General features: G+C 47.7%; 1 protein-coding gene across 3 annotated transcripts in view; it reads left to right on the top strand.

Moving 5' to 3' along the window:
- The window catches only part of LOC138493198 (tripartite motif-containing protein 42-like), an 807,816-nt gene that overhangs the window by 76,909 nt on the left and 709,696 nt on the right, over positions 1-21,211 (top strand). For all 3 annotated transcript variants that reach the window (XM_069620359.1, XM_069620360.1, XM_069620361.1), the window contains exon 2: positions 722-1,491. In XM_069620359.1, the coding sequence (XP_069476460.1) occupies positions 722-1,491 (770 nt within the window). The remainder of the gene's footprint in view (positions 1-721; positions 1,492-21,211) is intronic.

Below are 21,211 nucleotides of genomic sequence, written 5' to 3'. Positions count from 1 at the left end.
TAAAGGAACAAAAGCATGAAACAAAAGGTGTAAACTCAAGAAACAGTAATTTATTTAAGTAAAAATTCGAGGTCAGTACGACCTTGAGCCTGTGCCTTGCCTAAGGGATCTCGCACTACATATGATTGTATACTGCGTGACTCTTTTTGCAACTCACTACTTTGCACGGTAAAGACTATATACAGCAAGGAATATTTAGCATAAGTTAATTCATTCAGTTGACCTTATCAGCCATCTAGTATTTACATAACAATATCCAGAACTAAAAACACACGGAGATTGTCCCTTTAATTTGGACGCAGTATAGGATTTTATGGACCGAATTTTACTCTTTAGTGTGTATGTAAACCCAACTTCCCGAATGCCTTTTAGATATCAGCCTTTCCACAACATAAATGATAAATATCAACAATTGGCGTTGCAGGTGTTTATTGGTAGCATATACTTTAAAAGTAAGACTGAGTTTTATATGCAGAATTATACATCAACGGGAACATTTCCTCTATGCTTAGGGGGAAAGGTTTTCACATTGCTCTAGTTGCATTTTGCTTTTGGCTATAAATTAAACTAGCATACACACTATGCATAAAGTGTTGAAAGGAAACTCAAATATCTGAAGAAATGTTTTGTAGCAAATGTACAATATCATTAAATGTGTTAGAAAAAGCTGTGCATTTCTGTCAGTCTGATAAATGCACAATTATGTTTTCTTTTAATTCAGAAAGTCATCACCGTTAACTGTGCGAGCATCAACGCCCCCGGCAAAAGGCCAAGAGTTGGAAAAGGAACAAGACACATCAGACCCATCTCTTCAGTACAAAGATCTTGAAGCATACTTTGGACCTTTGTACCCAGAGCTTATCTGTTATGGATGCACTAAGATGTACACAAATCCTTTTCTCCTGCCTTGCAATGACTCTGTGTGCGAGACCTGCCTACACAAAATGAAGAGCGAGATGAAGAAAGACAAACGGGGTCAGTTTTCTGTCAAGTGCCCAATCTGCAAGTCTGAATTTCATTTCGAGAGCATGCGTGAGATCAAATTTCCAGAAAATTACCTCTTGCAAATCATAGTGAAAGAACAGAAGAGAAAAATTAGTGCCAACTTGCTGTCGCCAAGCGGTAAGGAGATGCAGCCGGAAGAAATCAAAATCTTCTGCCAACTGTGTGATGTGAAATTTCCTCGTAGCAGCATCCGCAGGTGCATCACCTGCAGTTTGAATTTTTGTGAAAAATGCTTGAAAGATATCCATGGCAACAAAGCATTCCTCTCACATACGCTGAGCGATAGTACTTTCGTTACTGACACCCGCATCAAATGCTACCTTCATCCTGAAAACGAAATTATTCTGTATTGCTCAACAGACCACACACTGCTGTGTGAGGAATGCTACAATGCTTCTCATGGTCAACACATCACCCGCTCTGTTCAAGATGCTTTTCAGACGGAAACAAAAGAAGTACTTGGAATGTCGTCCAACTTTCATAAAGGTTAGTTTGACCAAAATACAAGTAAACTATGGTATCTAGCAATGCTGGGAACCAAAAGCAGCCCTGCAATCTTTGCCGTATCACCATATTGCAGAAACGTGGCACACACAGTGAGCATGGCCACTATAAGGAGAGTTTGTTCAGGGCATTTTCCATGAGCAATCCAATTTTTCCATAAATATTGTCAGAAAAATCACAGGTTTTAAGCACAATTCATTATCTCACAGCATACTGGTCTTAGTGACAGTGGGAAAGAGCTAAGTGGAAAAGCATAGTATTCCAGCCCAGTTTACTAAAGGCAGCCATGTTGTCAACGCTTGAGATCGCCAATAGGTTTGAATACAGATTTTCCATACTAACATTTAGGAAAATCATGATTCTATTAAAGACACAAAGGCGCAGTATTATGCTTCTCTGACGTTAATGCCAGAAAGCAGCATCTTCAATGAACCAATGTAAAAAAAAACGTATAAAACTCAACTGACCTACGTTTCCCAAAGCAGTGGGGAGAAATTAGTAGTTTAATCCAAAATTATGTGACTGTCCAGACCAATCACACCACGTTCGGGGTACAATAATCCTTTCCCCTTAACCAACGTCCTCTTTTTTATGGGAAGCCCATTCACGTTCTCTGATAACGATCACCAGTCCCATATAATCATGCAAGCTGCATTATATCTTCCAGCTTATGCTCTCTTACATAGATGTTATGTTATGTCAAAGGATATTCATACCACACACTATCACCACCGGATTGGCCCCCTGGCACTCTGGCGGATCTGAAAGGGAAAGAGGGTGGGTTAGTAGGACTGAGAGGGACAAGAGCAAGAGAGCTGTGATGTGCTGTTGGCAGCATCAGTTCGGTTAACACTGTTCGCTGAGCTTAAGTGTGCTTTTTGCTTGGTTGCCGTCATGTGCTGTTGTGCGAGGCGATGTGTGGTTTGAATCTGTACCTGAAACTAAACAGCAAAAGAAATAATGTCACCAATTTTCATACTCTGCAGCTTGTGATTACAATGCAGTTGTTATATTTGAAAAATCACATTTGCGTCACATTGCTCTGCACATTCTTATACTTCTATTTATCAAAACCCACAAGCGCTTAACTAACATTCTAATAGTCAATAAAATGCCATTAAACCCTATTTGCGCCGTTCAGTTAACATTTATTTATTAAAAACACATAAATCCTGGTATAAGCTTAATTATTAAACTTTTGCTTAGTGATGCATTTAGGGGCTACCAAATACAATCAATGAAACAACATTAAACCTTGTGTGCACCATTATATTAACATTAATTCAAAACACAAAAATGATGATATCAGCTTAATTATTCAACTTTTTCTTAGTGATGCGCAATATCTTCACACTGTCCTAGTATAATCAAACACTGAATACTGATATCCATTTACCAACACGTGTTTCACTTGGACTAATCTTCCTAGTTGAGTCTACTGAGCTTCTTTAAGGCTGTACCAGTACCCTCATTCTGTTTACAAATTTCAACATGTACTTCACAATATACTTTTTCCAATCCTCCTCATCTGCAAACCACCAAAAAATGGATCAAAAACTTTCTTCCCATTAACAATGTTAGGATACATAACCAACTTTTTAAATCAAAAAATCACCATTTAAAAAAATCATGTTAACAAAACTCCTTCATCTTATTATTCTCTCACTATCAACCCTGAGCATAACTCAGTCATATCTCTTTAAATTTTTCCACGTGATAAATTCTTCACAATGAACATTATGTGTGCTCACCATTTTAAAATCGTAAATGGAACTTCTAATTCGACCATTCTTCCTTAAGTTCAATACAAGAAGTAGCGATGGGGTCTAACTGTTCCCCATCAGTGGTCATTTTATTTATGGGGTAGATAGAAGAAAAATATATTTACACAAAACAGACAGTTTCTGTCATGAGATGGCAGCGCTTTTTAGATGATCTGCTCAAGATTTGGTCGGGCACCGAGAGGACCTATTAGAGAATGTTGACATTTTAAATGCAAATTATTGGGGCATTAAAGCAGAAACAGCAATGATATGATTCAGACAACAACGTTTGGAAAGCCGACTGAGGCACACACAAAGTTGTCACAGGAAAAGTATAAAACAATCTATCATATGGAGAATTCTTAAAGGCAAAGCAAAATTGTAGTACATTACATTTATTTGAACATCAATGTCATATTTTGAAAAAGAGATTGTTTTCATAGAGTGTATAATCAGAGTATAATTGAAAAAGCAGTTCAAAGAGTTAATATGAGACTGAGAGAAGAATTGTTGACACCAAGAATACAAAAAGAAGAAATGTCAAATGTATGTAGATGTATTCCTAAATATTCTACACAGCGTCACATTATATATAAAATACTTTAAAAAAACATTGGAACATATTATTATTAGATACATACTTAACTGAGATTATTGAAGAAACACCTAAGATTGTGTTAAGAAAAGCACTCACGATTGGCAATTTAATAGCTTCTAATTTTTAAAAGAGAAGAAAAGTGCGCAGGATGTAAAATGGTTGTCATCTAGACTGAAAGGTTTCTTTAAATGTGGGGAATGCAATTATTGCAAATATATGACAAATTGCAAAATGTTTTCAGATAATGCAGAAAGATGTGTGCAGATAAAAGAATGTATCTATTGTAAAAGCTGTTCTGTAGTGTATGCTATCACCTGCATATCTAAAGAAATATACATTGGTAGTTTAAGAGCCGTTAGGACCCTGTGGTGTATGCTGGGGGGTTGCTAGCAGAAAATAGGGTCTTACTCCAAATGTCTGCACGTTAAAAATCGGACACTTCATCAATTAATGTCCATACTCCTTGCGCACATGTGTGTACATTTTGGTAAATGTCCGATATTGGTAAACCAGTCAAAAAGCGTTAAATGTTGTCATTTTTGAATGCAAGCCCCCAGGAAGATCAGAGGCAGACAAGCATGGACCATAAGGAATATATAATGTGTACATGTAATTTCAACAAATTGTGTATCTGGGAAATATGTATTTGAATCAAATATAGATTTGTGGGCAAATTGACAAGGGGAGGATCCTCTGACCCATAAACAGACCTCATCATGATGACAATCCATTTCCTTCCCCCAATCATGGGAGAGGGGAGAATTGGGCCAATGACAAGTAGAGAGGGGAAGGCTCAGTTATGCCACGCACACACCCACTTCCAAAACACATAAAAAGAGATTGCTGGGACAGGTAGAGAGATTCAATTCCATTTTCTGCGGGACGCTCTGCCGGGAGACACCAGACTTCACATCCATCAATCTTCAGAGACCAGAAATTTACTTCAGAACTTAAAGCAAGGGCCTAAACCCACAAACTGAGAACTCATCTCAGCAGGCCTCAGCATCCTCAAAATCATTTGCAAACTATTCCACAGCCGGGTGAGCTGTCTGAATTATTTTGCCAAGAACTTTTGCAAGTACCCAGAAAGCAGTGTTACATCCAGAATCCACTTGATCCGGACCGGAAAGCAGAGCAGTATCCAGAACCAGAGGCCGCTGTATCCAGAGAGGCTAGACCAGCAGAGCAGAGCTGACCCAAACCACTGTGAGCAGGACCAGAGATCCGGATCGCTGTGAGCAGAACCGGTGCCTGATTGACCCGCCGAGCAGACAGAATTGCAGCTGGACGTGTTGACCAGATCCGTGACCAGGCCCATTCATTTCAAAATTAGGAGTGAGTATCCGCCAGAACTGTGCAGAACCCATTCTCTTAGTTAAAATAATCTAATCCAAACTATTTTAACCTAATTAGAACATCCTCCTAGAAATCGTGTCATCTGTCGTTTGTAAAGCTGCACAACTGTCACCTGTCAATTCTGCAGCTGCAAGCTGTCACCTGTCATTTTGAGTTTTACTTTAAATCCGAAAATCTACCTTTATTAAATCGTCCGTATCTCTGGAACCGTTTGGGCTAGGAACAACAAAATTTAACTTTCATTTTAAAGCTGTGATTCTAGGCTTTCCAACGAACCAAGAACCGACTTCCTACTCCCTATACTTTCTACGCACTCGCGAAATTTACCGCGATTTGCGATTTTGGCTCAATTTCTCCACTTGTCAAAATAGCAGCTCCATTCTTTCCTTTGTTAAAATCCGTTTGCAACCTGGTAATAACTCATAGAGCATTGCTAAAGTGAAGTGAACTGAACTAATACCAACAAGCATCTCTCACTCACCCTGAATCTCTAGAGGGAATTAAAATCAGTTAGCACATTTTCCCATCCATTGCCATCACATTTAAATGCATTTTGGGCCTGTGTTTCAAACTTCTGCCTGTTTCCTCTAAGCTTGCTGGGGGGGGAACTGAATTCCGTATTGTATTTGATTGTATTCCTGAAGACTGTGTGTGTTACTTCCATCTCCTTGCATTGCATATAGGGGGGGTGAATTGCCACCAGGGGAAAAGTGATTACATTGTCTTTTGTTGAAGCCATATCAAGTTATTTTCTGTACTGCCTTTCATTCATCATTGCGTTTCCTTGAACCATATAAAGCATTCTTTCCCACCTTATTCTTCTGTTCCTATTCATAAGTTACCTCTTGCTGATTACTGCTCATATTCACAAGTGTAATATCCATTATCAATTTATTTATAGAAGTGTGATATATATATATATATTGTTTAAATTTTCAAATAAACCTTTTAATTTGCAAAACAAACCTACTTCTTGGCTCAGTGGGGTCAGGGGGATTCTAAGAGGGGGGTGTTATACGAGAGTTGTCATCCAGAGTACTGAACTGGACATAAAAATACATCAATAAGGGTTTTCCTCAGCATCCCAGACTAGGCGTTGACTTAGCTGTAGTGTTGATTGAATATCGCTTACAAAGTGGGGGCTCGGAGCCGGGATATTCTGGGTTAGATTTACCACTTGTGCAGATTAATACAGTGTGCCAACTGACCAGATACACATATCCGGTTAGATCACCACGCTGTTTTACACTGTGAAAGCATCCCTCAAAGGAACGCTCTAAGGAAATGGTCTGTTTTGCAAAATAAAATACAAATTTCTGTAAGTCAGGAAGGAACTCAAATTCCAGAATGACGACCTTGGTAGATATGAAAATAGCCAGAGAGCACTTCTTACATAAGCTATTTGTGAGAGGTGAGTGGACTCATCAGGACCAAACGGTCTGGTTGCAGGCAATCGCGCAACAGGTCACTGAAACAGGGTCAGATATATGAAGAGATCAGGGCCCATTACATGTGGCCCTGAGTGAATTATATATGGCTTCTAAGGCCAAAGATGAACACAATAAGATTGCCAGGATAGCGGCATATTTGTATCTATATATGGGAGCCATGCAGGACAAATGTGCTGAAGGCCAAGATCTGGCAAATAGGCAACAGATGGCATTAGAAAAGGCCCAATCTGACCTGGTCTCTTCTGAGCAGAGGCTGCAGAGGAGCCAGGAGTCAGAAAATGATAGTAGGCAGTATATCATTAAAATAAAAGAGGACATGGATATACTGCAACAGGAAAATACAGACCAGGATACCAGAATTCTGGCTTTGCAGAAGGAGCACCAAGACAGTTTGGACTCCTTACTGCAGAGCCAGAAAAAGCTGGAGCAACAGATCAATTTCAACAGGGCATGCACAGAGCAGGTAGCCACCCTGCAAATCCAACTAGACAGAGAGAAAGAGAAAAGCAATACATTGATTTTGAAAGACCTGGATACCCAGGCAGAGCTTGATGAAGGACGCCAGAAAGCTGGTGCCTTTCAAAGGCAGGGGGACAACCTGGCGTCACAAATGCAGGCTCTTGGTCAGGAAAGGATACCTTAGGCCAGGAAGTCTGCCATTTAAAAAGAAAAATTGAAGAAAATCACTTGGCCCTCCAGGGGCTGGGTGACCTCCAAAAAGAGCATCAGGGCTTGCTAGATCACACCTGGAGGGTGGAGGAGGCTCTGGCAAGAAAGGAGCAGGCCAGTAGGGATGGGACTGAGGAGGTAACCCTCCTGCAGGAGAGACTGGCCCAGTACTCCAGGACTAATCAGGAGGCACAGAGAGAAAATGAGGCTCTCTGTCAGCACAATGATAGGCTCCAGCAACAGGTAGCCATGCAGGAGAGACTGATAGAGTCTAGTAAGGCCTTAACTGAGGAACTGAAAGCGCAGGCTCTTGCATTGCAACAGGGAGCAGGGGCTTATAGAGACGAGGTTCGCTGGGAAAGGGAAACGCCTGAGCATAACCTCAGGAGCCCTGGTACCAGAGGCCTTCATCTCTCCCAGTCCCTGGATTCTGCCACCCCCATGTCCCCTGGCGCGCATCAGCACAGGGCCACAGGAATGGCAGATTACTATCCAGCCAAAAGTATGGGGCTCATAGGCCAGTACCACCCAGGAATGGAGGGGCGGGCATCCGGGTATGGGCACCCAAGCACAGTGCAATTTAGTGGGGAACCCCAGGAGAGTAGGCCCATTAAGGAAACCTGAAAACCTCTGCCCAGTTAGGTCAGTGGGGGGGATACCCATCAAATCCTGGCAGCAAGGAGGGATCTGAAGACTCCTCTGAAAGTTACAGGACACAGGAGACCAGGTCCCCACATCCTGCCAGCCATTCCCAGGCTCGCAGAATCCGGGAAAACCTGGAAGATCAGACGGGCACCTCTGGGAGCAGTGCTTCGGAGTCAGAGGATGAATGGACCAGGGTGACCCGAACCAAAAAGGCCAATAAGGCAAAAAGGACCTTGCTTAAGGACCCATTGAAACAAATAAAGGCAATAAGGAATGTCATCACTCCTTCTCATAAGAACGCCAAGTATTCTGTTTAGGAACACTTGGAGCTCTATGAGCAAATGATGGAGACTTTCCATTTGAAGGACAGCAGTAGCTGCATCAAGTACGTCAAATGTACATTCTCCCCTGAATACTCCAGTTTCTTTGCGGGGCTGGAGGACCAAAACCATTCAAGATGGTCCACATATAGGGCGGCCATCTTGAAACATTTTTCTGTTCATAGAAATCCTCAAGAGGCTCGCAAGGCAGCCTACAATTTGCAATGTGGGGAGGATCAGGCCCCACAAGAATTTGTGCAAGAATTGAAGCGTGCCTTTACGCAGACCATCAGAAGGGTGCGCACGGACAGCAGAGAATTTGTCAATACTTTTTTCCATGCCTTGCCCAAATACATCATAACCCAGCTAGTGAGAGATTTTCACGAGAAGAGGTCACTAGACTGGGTCATTGAACAGGCTACCCGGATCTATGAGGTGCAGAAGCCCATAGAAAATAAAAGTAATGCACAGAAAAACCCCAAAACCAACAGCACCCATGCTGCTGCCAAGGTGGCAGAGGTAAAGGTTGCCCCCGTTTTAGATTTGGAGATGGGGGGGGGCCTAAAAACCTGCCTGCACCAAATAATTCACAACCCAGAAGGCCCTCGGGCCAGTCACAGACAGGGAGTCAAGGAGGTAGTCCCACAAATGGGGTCCCCCGCTCCCCTGATTATGTAAGTCCCCGCTACAAGGGAAACCGACCCATCCTGGGTTATGTGTGGACTCCTCCAGCCCAAGGGGGGGGATCCAGCCAAGCACCTGACCCAGGGAACTTCCCTCCTAACTTCCCCCAGGAGGGCAGAAATTCACCAAATCCTGGGCAGAACTTTTTTCCCAGGTATCCACCCAATGTCCAACCCCAAAACCATCCATCCTTCTTTCCCCAATTCCCTGAGCCCAGACCACCTAATCCGGGAGAGGGGAGGCCAAGGGTGGAGGGGTACCCAAATCTTCCCAATCCGGGGTATTACCAGAGAAGGGATAGCTACCCTTCCCGGGATCAGCCAAGGGGAGAAAATAGAGCCATGTATCAACATGAGCGGGTTTCACAACTTGAGCGCCAGGTCCAAAATATGGCACGAGATCTGGGTCACATACTAGGGCTCAACAGAACCCTCAGATGAGCATGCCACCGCAGAATGCCCCAAACTCTGGACCTGGTGCTCCAGAACAATGACAGGGGCAGCACCCCGATAACCCTCCAGGTCCCAGGGAGGAGGCACATGGGGAAGGGGGGTATAAAGCCTAGGAGGAAGCTTCTTTCCCAACTTTTAAACAGCCCCTGGAAAACCAGGAACTGGAAACAAAATCTCCTGCCCCTGAAAGCCTGCATCCCAAGGAGCAGAGGGGGCGGGGGGGTAGGAGAAACAAAGTACCCAGACAGGCCCAGTTTGTGGAAGAGGTACAGGTCTTCCAATTTGAGGGAGAGGGATCCTCAGGAAGATCCTGGGAAAAGGATCTTCTCCTTCAGAGATGGGGGAACTCCTCCCAAGGAAAAATGGGTCCCAAGGGATGCCAATTCAGACTGGGGAGATGTGGAGACTGAGCTACCGCCGCCCATCATCTCATCCCAGAACCGACAATACCAAAATCCCATGGGTCAAACCCATCCTGATGACTGCCTCCAAAAAGGGGGGGGCGGGCCAGAACCCGAAACCATTTCCAGTTGCCAACTTTTTCTTTCAGATTCCCCAGGCTCTCCACAGAATTCTGCCCAAATCTCTTCGCTAGCAATGTCCAAAACCAGAAAGTTAGCCCACCAGTTGTCCAAAAATGTGCATTATCTGTGCCCCCTTGAGGAGAAGGAGGGAAGATATTATACCCCGGTACAAGTACAGGGGCAGGGTACAATTTTGGCACTGGTGGACACTGGATCCCAAACTACCCTTCTGTCCAAAGGGGCCTTTGATGAACTAAATGCAGGAAGGGGGGAGAATTACCGTATTCCTCTCACCTCTCTTCCTGGACAACTGCAGAACTTTGACGGGAAGGAAATTCATGTCGAGGGGACTGCGGATTTGGACATCAAAATTGGGCGACACAAGGTGAAACACCCGGTCATAGTAGTGACTCCAGAGGGCACCCCTTGTTTACTAGGGAATGACCTCCTGAGAAGGTTGTCACCCCTAATAGATTGCGTAAACAAGGTCCTCTGGACCCAGACTAGCCGACCAATAAAATTAAAACAGAGTGTCAACCATGTTAGTTTAAACGGCACCTGCCACATGGTTGAACAAAAATCGGACCAAGTAGAATTTCACTTCCAGAACAACCAAATTCCAGACGTGACAGTAATAGCAGAGGACAACAGAATGGTGATGGGGGGTCCTCTCTATTTCTGAAAATCAACCTTCTTTCCAGTTTAAGGTGGTATTCCACACTGGAAAGAAACACTCTGAAATGCTTTACCAATCCACAATCAGACACTCCCACTCCTATAGTCCAGAAAGATGTGAAATCAGCTCAGAGCCTGGCTGATATTCAGCAAATTGGAGAGCAGTTGTTCATCCCTGTTCAGTTAAATGATGGGAAGGACTCTTTTCTCGCTCGAGTATGTGTGAACAACGGTAAGAGCTTCATCAGCGAAGCCATGTTCCGCCAACTCCCAAAAGATCCAGCCATTCCCACATTCAAACTGATAGACAAATGGGAAATGGACCTGGAAGCACCTAATTCCAAACATCTCCTGCCAAGCAGGTGTATGCTCAAAATCTCCATTGGCAACAAGAGCATAGTCCATAATTGTTGGGTCGTGCGAGACGTCACTGCCACCTTTTACTTAGGCAGTGACATTCTCAATCGCTTTGCCATTAGTTTGGACCTAATAAACTTCAAAGCTTTTTTTTTTTTTTTAATTATATTTATTGGTTTTGACACAGTTGATTCATTGATAAACAATTTGATATGCATAACCCAAGAACAACATAGTATAACTTCCCCAAACCTCCCTTCCCTCCCCCCTCCCCCTTTCAACCGAGACCACCGAAAAGTCCTCAATCTTCTTTAGGATCTCGTGCCGGGCCGGGACTGTCCGTTTTATCCGAGGCACCGTCCTGCGCCTCTGGGTGGAGTAGTGGCACCGTAAGCGCCACCCAACTGAGCAAATCAGCGCTGGAGTCGAGGCGCTGCACGTGTATCGCCGTTTCCCACGCTGCTGTCTCAGCAGCTATCCATCTCCTGAGGTCGCCCCACCAAAGGGCCTCGGTCGGACCTCTAGCGCTCTTCCATTTCATAGCTATACGCCTCTTCGCAGTGATGTAGATCAAATCAGTGAGTCTATTCAGGGGCCTATTCTTGCTACTTCGCTTGTATTGCCCCAGTATGCAGGCTGCCGGCTCGCGTATTTCTACCTCGATCCCCGCAGTCGCCACCCTCTCCTTCACTCGGGCCCAGAACCTCTGGATCGTCGGGCAGCCCCAAAACATGTGGGTCATTCCTGTCCTTGGCTCGTGGCATTTTGGGCATGTCTGGGTTGTGGCGCCTTTGAACTTAGGTATAGCTTCGGGCGTGAGGTAGGCCCTGTTGGTGATGTACAGCTGGATGAGTTGGAGACGGGCATTCCTGGAAATCTTTCTATGGTAATGGGTTATTTTCTCCCATGCTTTGTCTTCAAATTCCAGGCCCATTTCTCTTTCCCACTTCCCTTTGCATTTTAGTTCATTCTTGGTCGAGCCCTGCAGAAGGGCCTCATATATTCTGGAGACTTCGTGGCCGCCTTCAGCAGTGTCCAGCATTGACTCGACGATTTCATTTTCTATGATTTGGACGGTAGTCTCTGGCCACTTAATCTTCAGGGCCTGTGTCACTGCTCTGTGGAGCAAGAACTGGCCTGTGGGCAGGCCTGTGGATTCACTGAGGTCCGTGAATGTCGTGAGTTTCTGGTCGTGAACAAGGTCCCCAAGTACCGCCACTCCATAGGGTTCCCACTGGGTGCGTGTTTCTGTGTGTCCCCATGAGGATTTAGCCATGATTGCCGCAATGGGGATCTGCGGGGAGTACGGGTCTGGCGGTCCCACTATTCTGCAGGCTCTCTTCCAGAGCTGGGTTCCAAGCTTAATCAGGTAGGGACACTGTCTTAACGCCCCCTGTTCCACCCACAGCAGGTCTCGGAGTAGCAGTCGAGGTAGGGCAGGTTGAAGAAGTCGGGTGTCTGTGGTGGCTTCGTCAGCCATCCAATGCGTTACATGTCTCAGTTGGCTGGCTAGGTAGTACAGTTCGAAATTGGGGATTTTCAATCCCCCTTTTTCGTAGGGCCTTTGGAGAGTGTCGAGCGCCACCCTGTGCCTGCCACCCTGCCACAGGAACCCTCTACAGAGTTTGTTCAGCTCCCTGAAAAAGGCGGGGGGGATGCAAAAGGGAATGTTGACGAAGTAATGCAGTAGGCGGGGGAGTGCCACCATTTTGAGGAGACCAGCCCGCCCAGCGACAGAGAGAGGGAGCTTACCCCAAAAGACCATGGACTTAGCGAGTGCATCCCTTGCCCTGACTGTGTTGAGAATGTGTTCAGTACTCGGGTTACGGTGGATGGTAATGCCCAGGTATCTAAAGGATGTCACCTGCCACTGAAGATCCAGGGGGGGCAGGGATCTGTGCTCCTCGCTAAATAGCGCAGCGAGGGGATAGAGGCAAGACTTGTCCTTATTAATCTGAATGCCTGTGAGTTTGTGAAAACAATCTAAAGTCTCCAGTATGTGGGGCAGTAGGTGCTCAGGGTCATGTAGGTACAGCAGCATGTCGTCTGCGTACATGGAGATAAGATGTGTCACTCCGTCCAACACGATGCCTCCGTCTCCGTATTCCTGGCGGAGATATGCAGCAATCGGTTCTGCAGCAATAATATATAGCATGGGGGAGAGAGGGCATCCCTGCCGTGTGCCTCTGTAGAGGGGCCATTTGTCTGAGTAAGTCTTGTTAGTGCGCACCCTGGCTGTAGGGTTAGTGTAGATCAATTGGGTCCATCTAAGGAAGGCAGGTCCGATCCCCATCTTAGCCATAGTGGCATATAACCATTCCCATCTCACCGAGTCGAAGGCCTTGGTGGCGTCCAGTGACGCTACAGCGTATTTCTGGGGCCCTCGCTCGGTGCTATATATAATATGGTGTGATCTACGCAGGTTTTCGGTAATGGAGCGCCCTGGCACGTAACCAGTCTGGTCCTGGTGAATCAGCACAGGAATCACTCTGCGTAATCTGTTAGCGAGGAGTGCCGTCAGAATTATACTATCTACATTTAACATAGAAAGTGGCCTATATGACCCACAGTCCGTCCCATCCCTCCCGGGTTTCAGCAAGGGGATAATAACTGCCTCTCTCATGGAGTCAGGGAGCATGCCCTGTTCATAGGCTTCGTTATATACCTGCGCTAGCAGTGGAGCAAGGGTCCCCTCGTGCGTCTTATAGAATTCCCCAGGTAGGCCGTCCGTGCCCGGCGTCTTCCCAGAGGGTAATGTTCTAATTATTGCCACCACTTCTTCAGGGGTGATCGGATCATCTAGGGCTTCGGCCATCTGTGTATCTAGTTTGGGTAGCCTTATGCAGTCCAGGGCATCCTCGATCCCGGAGTCGGGTGGAGGCAGGGTCGGGGAGTAAAGGTCTCGATAGAACTCGGAAAAGACAGAGTTAATCTCTGCCTGGGTGTGCGCAGTCGTGCCATCAGGTCTGCGTACGTGGCAAATGGGGGTCCTGGGGGTTTCTCGCCTGTACAGCCACGCTAAGAGTTTCCCAGGTTTATCTCCCAGGGCATGAGTTCTTTCCGTGTGCTTAGCGTAACTTAATTTCCCAAGGGTCTCCCAGTGCGACAAACAGGCTTGTCGTAATTTAGTTATTTCCTGCAAGCGTTCAGGAGTCGAGTCTGCCTCGCTCTCCAGTTCTCCCAGCTTCTTTTCCGCACCTGCCAGGGAATTTACAATGGATCTCTGGGCGCCCCCTACCGTGGCTATCATTTCCCCCCTCATAACCACCTTATATGCCTCCCATGCGGTGCTAATATGTTCTACACTATCTAGATTATTTTGCCAGAATTCCTCCGTACTGTCTTGTATGTGGTCGCGGAAGGCCGCATCAAGCAGGGCCTCGGCTCTAAGTCTCCACGTGGGAACCGGGGGTCTGGGTGGGAACACCTCCCAGGTGGTCAACATGGGGGAGTCGTCAGACAATACCCTAGGTAAATATTGTGCATCATGGAACATGGCCTGCTGCCCATGACTGATTAGAATGTAGTCTAGTCTCGTGTGGACATTGTGTGGAGGGGAGAAGAAGGAGTATTCTCGCCGATCTGGGCCCAATACCCTCCACAGGTCACAGAGTGAAAAGTGGCTTATCAATTTAGCTAATATTTTAGCTGGGGGGGACGGGTGTGAATGTTTAGCGTCTGACCTATCTAAGAGGGGGTCTAGGGTGCAATTATGGTCTCCTCCCCAAATCATAATGCTGTTTGCGTGAGGGCCCAGTCTGGCATATAGAGAGTTGAAGAAAGCCGTGGCATCGTGATTGGGTGCATAAGTGCTAACCAGGCACAGGTCTCTACCCTCCACGGTGCCCTGAACAAGGGCCATCCTGCCCTCATCGTCCGTCTTGGAACCCATTACTCTGAAGGGGACGGACGGGTCGATCCATATCAGGACCCCTCTTGCAAATGAGGAATAGGAGGAGCCGATGAGGGTTCCTTGCCACTTTTTGGCTAGTGCCTTGAGTTTTTCCTCTGAGAGGTGTGTTTCTTGCAGCATGGCGATTCCGACCTTCTGGCGTCGCAAGTATGTGTGAATCCGGCGTTGCTTCACGAAGCTATTCATGCCTCTGACATTCCATGTCATAACTCTAATTCCGTCAGCCATAATTGGCATGGTGTTTGTTACTTCTCTCCAGCCTTGAGCAAGGTCCAATTAATGGTGGATCTGTTGTGAGGTTATCCGGTGATCTCGGTGTTTGTTGAACAAAAATCCCAACATGGGTGTAAACCCCCCGTTGCTCCCTCCTCTTTATTCCCTGTGTCCCACCCCCCCCCCTAACTGCAAACAAGTCAAACATAGAACCAGCCCAGCGAGGTCTCCCTCGTTATGACAAACCCGTTTCTGCTCCTCAGAACCGAACATTGGCTCCAGGTGCCCTACGGGAGGGTATATGTACCCAAAGAAAGAAGGAAAGAACTTTCAAGGGGTTGGGGTGAACCTTGACTCGTGCGTCTCCTAGCGAAGGATCCTTCCAGCTGTATGGAATTTCGGTGCGTCCACCGGTGGTGGATGAAGAACGCGCAGTTCCCAGCAAGTTACTGGGGAGCGATCATCTAGGCTTCCGTTTCCTTTCTTCAATATCCGGTATTTGTAGACCGTCCATCCAGTCCCTGGCCTGTGCGGGAGTATCGAACAAGTGTGCTTTGTTTTCGTGCAGTATTTTAAGTTTTGCCGGGTACAGGAGCATGTAGCGCAGCCCAGCGGCTTTCAATCTGGCCTTCGTGTGTATGAACTGGGCTCTGTCCATTTGAACCTGGAAGGTATAGTCGGGGTAAATAGCAATTTTGGCAGAGTCGCGTATTATCTGACCGCCTGTTCGGGAAAAAGCCAGGATTGTTTCACGGTCCCTGTAGTTGAGAACTTTAGCTATCACAGGTCTTGGTGGGGCCCCAGGTGGTGGTTTCCTGGCGAGGGAACGATGGGCCCGTTCGATCGTGAATCCCTGGGAGAGTTTCCCAGCGCCCACTTCCTGCAAGAGGAGGTTTTCTATATAGGCTGTGGGGTCTGAGCCTTCGGAGCCCTCAGGCAGCCCGAGGAGGCGAATGTTATTACGTCGGGCTCTCCCCTCTGCTTCCTCTGCTCTGTTTTCCAAGTTTTTGACCCTTTGTTGGAGTTCATCTACGTCCCGGAGGAGGTGTGTTTTAGATTCAGTGTTCTCCCTGACCTGTGTCTCGAGCACCCCCGTCCTGCCAGCCAGGGTTCGACGTCCTGTCTCAGGAGGCCCAGGTCTGTGGCAACTGCATCTATCTTATGCTCCATTGTCGCCTGGAGCAGCCTGATGGCTTCCAGGATCTGGGTGTTGCTGGGCTCGGTAGGCGTTGTAGTTGTGGGGTCCGAATGAGGGTCTGTGGTCCCCCCCTCAGGTCCGCGAGGCCCGTTGGCTCGCTGGCTGCATAAGTATCCATGGTTGTCTGCCGCTGTCGGGGCTTGCTGTTCTTACCAGCCATCTCGGGGATGCACAGGGGCCCGGCTCCGGAGGCGCCCAGGGCACAGGCGGCAGTCCGCAGATTCCCGCTGCAGAGGGGAACCTCTCACTGACACCGCAAGGCCCACCCGGCAGTGCCACCTGGGATCGAGGCGAAGATCTGTAGGTGTCTCCGCGCCCCGGGGGCACCCCGGAGCCGCCACAGAGGGGGCAGTGGCCCAGCGATATGGGGGGGAAGGCAATGTCCGTTCAAGAGGCAGCTCACAGTTCACTGCTATGGGCTGCCCAGAGGTGGTGGAGCTCCGAAGTTCCGCTGCGGTGTGGTGATTGGGCACCCCCTCCAGTGGTAGGTGGTCCGAGGGGGCCCCCCAGCGGAGTTACTGGGCAAAGGATGAGACTTCTGTGGCGGGGGTCAGGGAGGCGCGCAATGCAAGCCCCCAGATTAGTGGATGCAGGTCCGTGGTGTGGCGAAGCAGGTTGGCCGGTTCGTCGTGGGTGCCGCTGGGCTGGATCCCACCGGCCGCCGGGCGCAGGGTGCCAGGCGAATCCGGGCAGTGGAGGAGCGCCGGCGCCTCTTGTTGGGGGGTTGTAGGGAGCGGGTTGGGCAGTCCAGACTGCTAAATCATGCAGTTGCGTAGGGTGGGGAGCTCCTGTGCCTCGAGGTAGGCCAGCCCTGCGCGGGCGCGGTGAATGGGCTCCCTCCGCCGACGGACGCAGGCAAGGCTGGGCAGCGGGGGAGCTCCGAGGCCCCCGGAGCGTCAGGGCCTCTTATCGGAGGCGCAGCAGGGAGTGGGCGGGTATTAAGTCCAGGGCGCAGGGTCGGGATCCAGGGCTCCAGTGGCTCCCGCGCTCCCACCACTCCCGGTATCCCCGTTCGGGCTGAGTCAGCCCCTCTCCGCCTACCTGCGCCGCGCCGGCCGGCCACGGATCCCGCCAATAAACTTCAAAGCTTGGTCCCGATTAGCGGATAATCCCATGGGCTTTGATGATCCAGAAAAAGCATTTAGGTCAGCTCAATTGCTACCTTATGCAGTTGAAATTCAGATCAAAGAGGAAGTCACCATCCCAGAAAGGACCCGACAATTCTCACTGGAAGTGAAAGTTAAAAGAGGACTAAAATTGAAAACCCCTGATGCTTATATACATCTAAATGCTTCTCTCCAACAGCAAGGGTTGGGGGTAAACCCAACTCCATTAGTCAACATAGAACATGACACCATTCCCATAGAGGTGGATAACAGCGACTTAAAGAGCATTACTCTAGCCGCAGGCACCATTATTGGAATGGCGGTTGATGACCGACATTTTTCCATTGATCTAGGAAATGAACTGTTAGGACCGATCCCCAAGTACTGTTTTGACAGTGACAGTGAGGACAATACAACACCAGACAGGATCTTCACCCGGCATGGGGGGAACTTCCTGGTGTACACTTCCTGCCCTTATGGTAAGGAAGATGTGACTTGTGACTTCAGGAGGGATGAGGTGATTTTCCAGGTCCATGAAGGCTGCCTTTCCCACCTGAGGCCTCCAGTCCAAACCAGCACTCTGACCAGGGACTTCTCCACCCAGCTGGAGGAGGCCGCGGAGATAGCCAAACCAGAAGTCTTTCCAGGATTCAGGCAGATGGTGAAAGAGAGAGTCAACCTAGCTGATGCCTGTGTGACTCTGGAACAGAAGCAAAAGTTGAAACAAGTTTTCTTGGATTTCCAAGATCTCTTTGCGGTAGACTCATATGACTGGTCGCACCGACATCCACACGACAACAATTCCCACGGATCCTGACATGACTCCAGTGTTTGTGAAGCAATATCGCTTGCCTCTCGCATCCATGGAGTCCCTTACTGAAATAATTAAGAACCTTGAGTCCCGGGGAATAATCTGTCCAGTCCACAGCACCTTCAATAATCCGGTGCTGGGAATATTGAAGCCAAACGGCCAGTGGAGACTCTGTACCGACCTTAGGGAGCTCAACAAACGGGTCCATACTTCCCGATGGCCTCTGCCCTACATTGACCAAGGGCTGGCCCAAATCCAGGGGTCACAGGTATTCACTGCAATAGACCTGACCAATGGATACTGGACCGTGCCTGTCAGTAGGTAGGACCAATACAAACTGGCTTTTACCTTTGGGGGCCAGCAGTACACATGGACCCGGACTCCCTTCGGATACCTCAACTCCGGCAATGAATTCAACATTTTCCTACATAAGGCCATGCCCGACCTGGTTGCGAGGGGTAACCTGGCTTATGTGGATGATGTCCTCATAAAAAGTTCATCTGTGGAAGAACACATAGCAGAGATCCATTATGTTCTGACACAGTTGAGGGCCGCCGGAGCAAAACTTTCCTTTCAGAAAGCACAGTGGTGTAGAACCCGTGTTAATTTCTTGGGGCATGAGATTACTCCTCAGGGTCTCTGTCCCCAAGAAAAGAAAGTGGAAGCACTCCAGAAACTGAAAGACCCCACAACGCTGCGGGAACTAAGGAGCCTCCTTGGACTGACTAATTACAGCAGAAAGTTCATTGAAGGCTACGCAGAGATCACTAGACCCGTGATTCATCACTTGAAGGGGGGGGTCAAGTGGGAATGGGGTCCAGAACAATCCGAGGCGGTAAGACAACTCAAAAGAAGCCTCTCACAAGCGCCTTGCCTAGCTTACCCTGTCAGAAACAAGGAGTTCTTCCTGGAGACAGGGTTCTCTAATACGTGCTTGACGGCAGTATTATACCAAAAGCATGAGAAGGTCAATAAAGTAATATCCTATGCGAGCAAAACTTTATCCTCTGTGGAGGAAAAATTCAACGATTGTGAGAAGGCACTCCTGGCAACGGGGTGGGCATTGAAGAATTACCGCCCGTTTATCCAGGGGGAACACATCATAGTGGAGACTCCACACCAGCCTCTGCAATATCTCCAAAGTGACAGAATCCGGGCCGCAAATGTGAGTAATTCCCGAATTACTTCCTGGATTCTGTCAATGCAAGGCTTTCCTGTAGAGGTCAGATATGGCCAAAACAAGAAGAGTCCCCTCGCACAAGGTCTGGCTGACTTGCATGATTGTGCCAGAGAATACTGTCTCGAAGACGAACATTGATGATCTGGTCACCTCGAATGGGATGACCATCTACTGGAAAAAGATCAAGGGTCATTCCAAAGTAGAGGGACCAGACAAAACTGGAAATGACTTAGCTGATCAGCTGGCTAAAACCGGGGCCATCCAAGGGGATCTAATAGAGATAGAGTCCCTGTTGGGGGAAATCCAGGTCACTGCCATCACTAGGTCCCAGACCAATGCTCACAATGATCTTTCAACTGCACAATGGAGTAAGGAGACCCCTGATGCTGATTTGATTACAGCTCAGAAGGGGGATCCAATAATTGGTAAGTTTTACCAACACATTGAGGACCCTGAGAACTTTCCCCTGACGGATACCAATTACATTGGGAAGGAGGACCTTAGAGTGTTGATGAAATGTCCAAAGATGTTCCGAATCCAAGACGGTTTGTTGGTAAGGAAATCCCAAGCTGGCCATTATCAGTGGGTGGTCCCTACCTCATTCCGAAGCCTGTTGTTAAGTCACGCCCATGATGCGGCCACCGCCGGTCATAGGGGGTTTCACACAACACTGGAAATCTTAAGAGAGGTTGCATACTCGCCACACATGGGGCAGGACCTCGACCAATACTTGAAGGGGTGTCTTGTGTGTGCACAGTTTCAGCCATCATCCCCCACACACCGTGCGCCTCTCCAAAAGAGGGGGATGACCCTGCCATGGTCAGATTTGCAAATCGACTTTGTAGGCCCTGTAATTCGCTCGTCTAGAGGAAACCAGTACATGTTGACCGTTACATGCTTGTTTACCAAGTGGGTGGAATGTCTCACGGCCCCAACTGCAAGGCAGAAACAGCAGCTGCCCTGATGATTAACCACATCTTTTCCCGTTTTGGTCTACCTCAAAGGATTGGGTCAGACAGAGGTAGCCACTTCACCAGTGAATTAATGACAAAGATGTGGGAGATAGTGGGGGTCAAAAGGAAGCTACACATTGCTTACAGGCCAGCTTCTTCTGGAGCAGTGGAGAGATACAACTGAACCATTGTGAGCATCTTAAAAAAGTTTATGGCAGATTCTGGGCCAAGTTGGGATATCCGATTACCTCTGGTCCTAATGGTCATCAGATCTACCCCTTCATCTGCAACTAAAATGTCACCATTTGAGTTGATGACCGGACGCAAGATGGTGCTTCCCCAGCATCTGCTCTATGGGACCCAAGAGCAGACACTGATAAATGCCTCCACAACTCATGAGTATGTGGAGAATTTAAGGAAACACCTCCAACATGTTGTTGCCTATGCTCAGCGGAATCTAGAAAGATCAGCTGAGAGTATGAAAACGCACCATGATTTGAAAACCACCAGAAAGGAATATGATGTGGGAGACCGGGTCTATCTATACAATTTCCAAAGGAACCAGGCCAAACAGCGAAAATGGTCGCCTACATGGAAGGGACCATTTGAAATTATAGACAAGATCTCCCCTGTAGCGTACAAGATCCGCATCCCCAAAGGCAGTTCGGCAGAGGGGGAAGACAAGTGGGTACATATAAATCAGCTAAAGTGTTGCCATCCCAGGCACACTCTGCAGCAACTGGAGGAGTCCTCTGCAATACCAGAGGGGGCCGCTCCAGAGTAATTCAGTTCCAACCCTAAAATATCCCATATATAGTCTCTAAAATATTATGA

This window comes from Ambystoma mexicanum, chromosome 10 (genome assembly GCF_040938575.1).
Source record: "Ambystoma mexicanum isolate Mex_15411 chromosome 10, UKY_AmexF1_1, whole genome shotgun sequence".
Classification (NCBI taxonomy): Eukaryota; Metazoa; Chordata; class Amphibia; order Caudata; family Ambystomatidae; genus Ambystoma; species Ambystoma mexicanum.
This window is presented reverse-complemented; position numbering and strand designations above follow the sequence as displayed.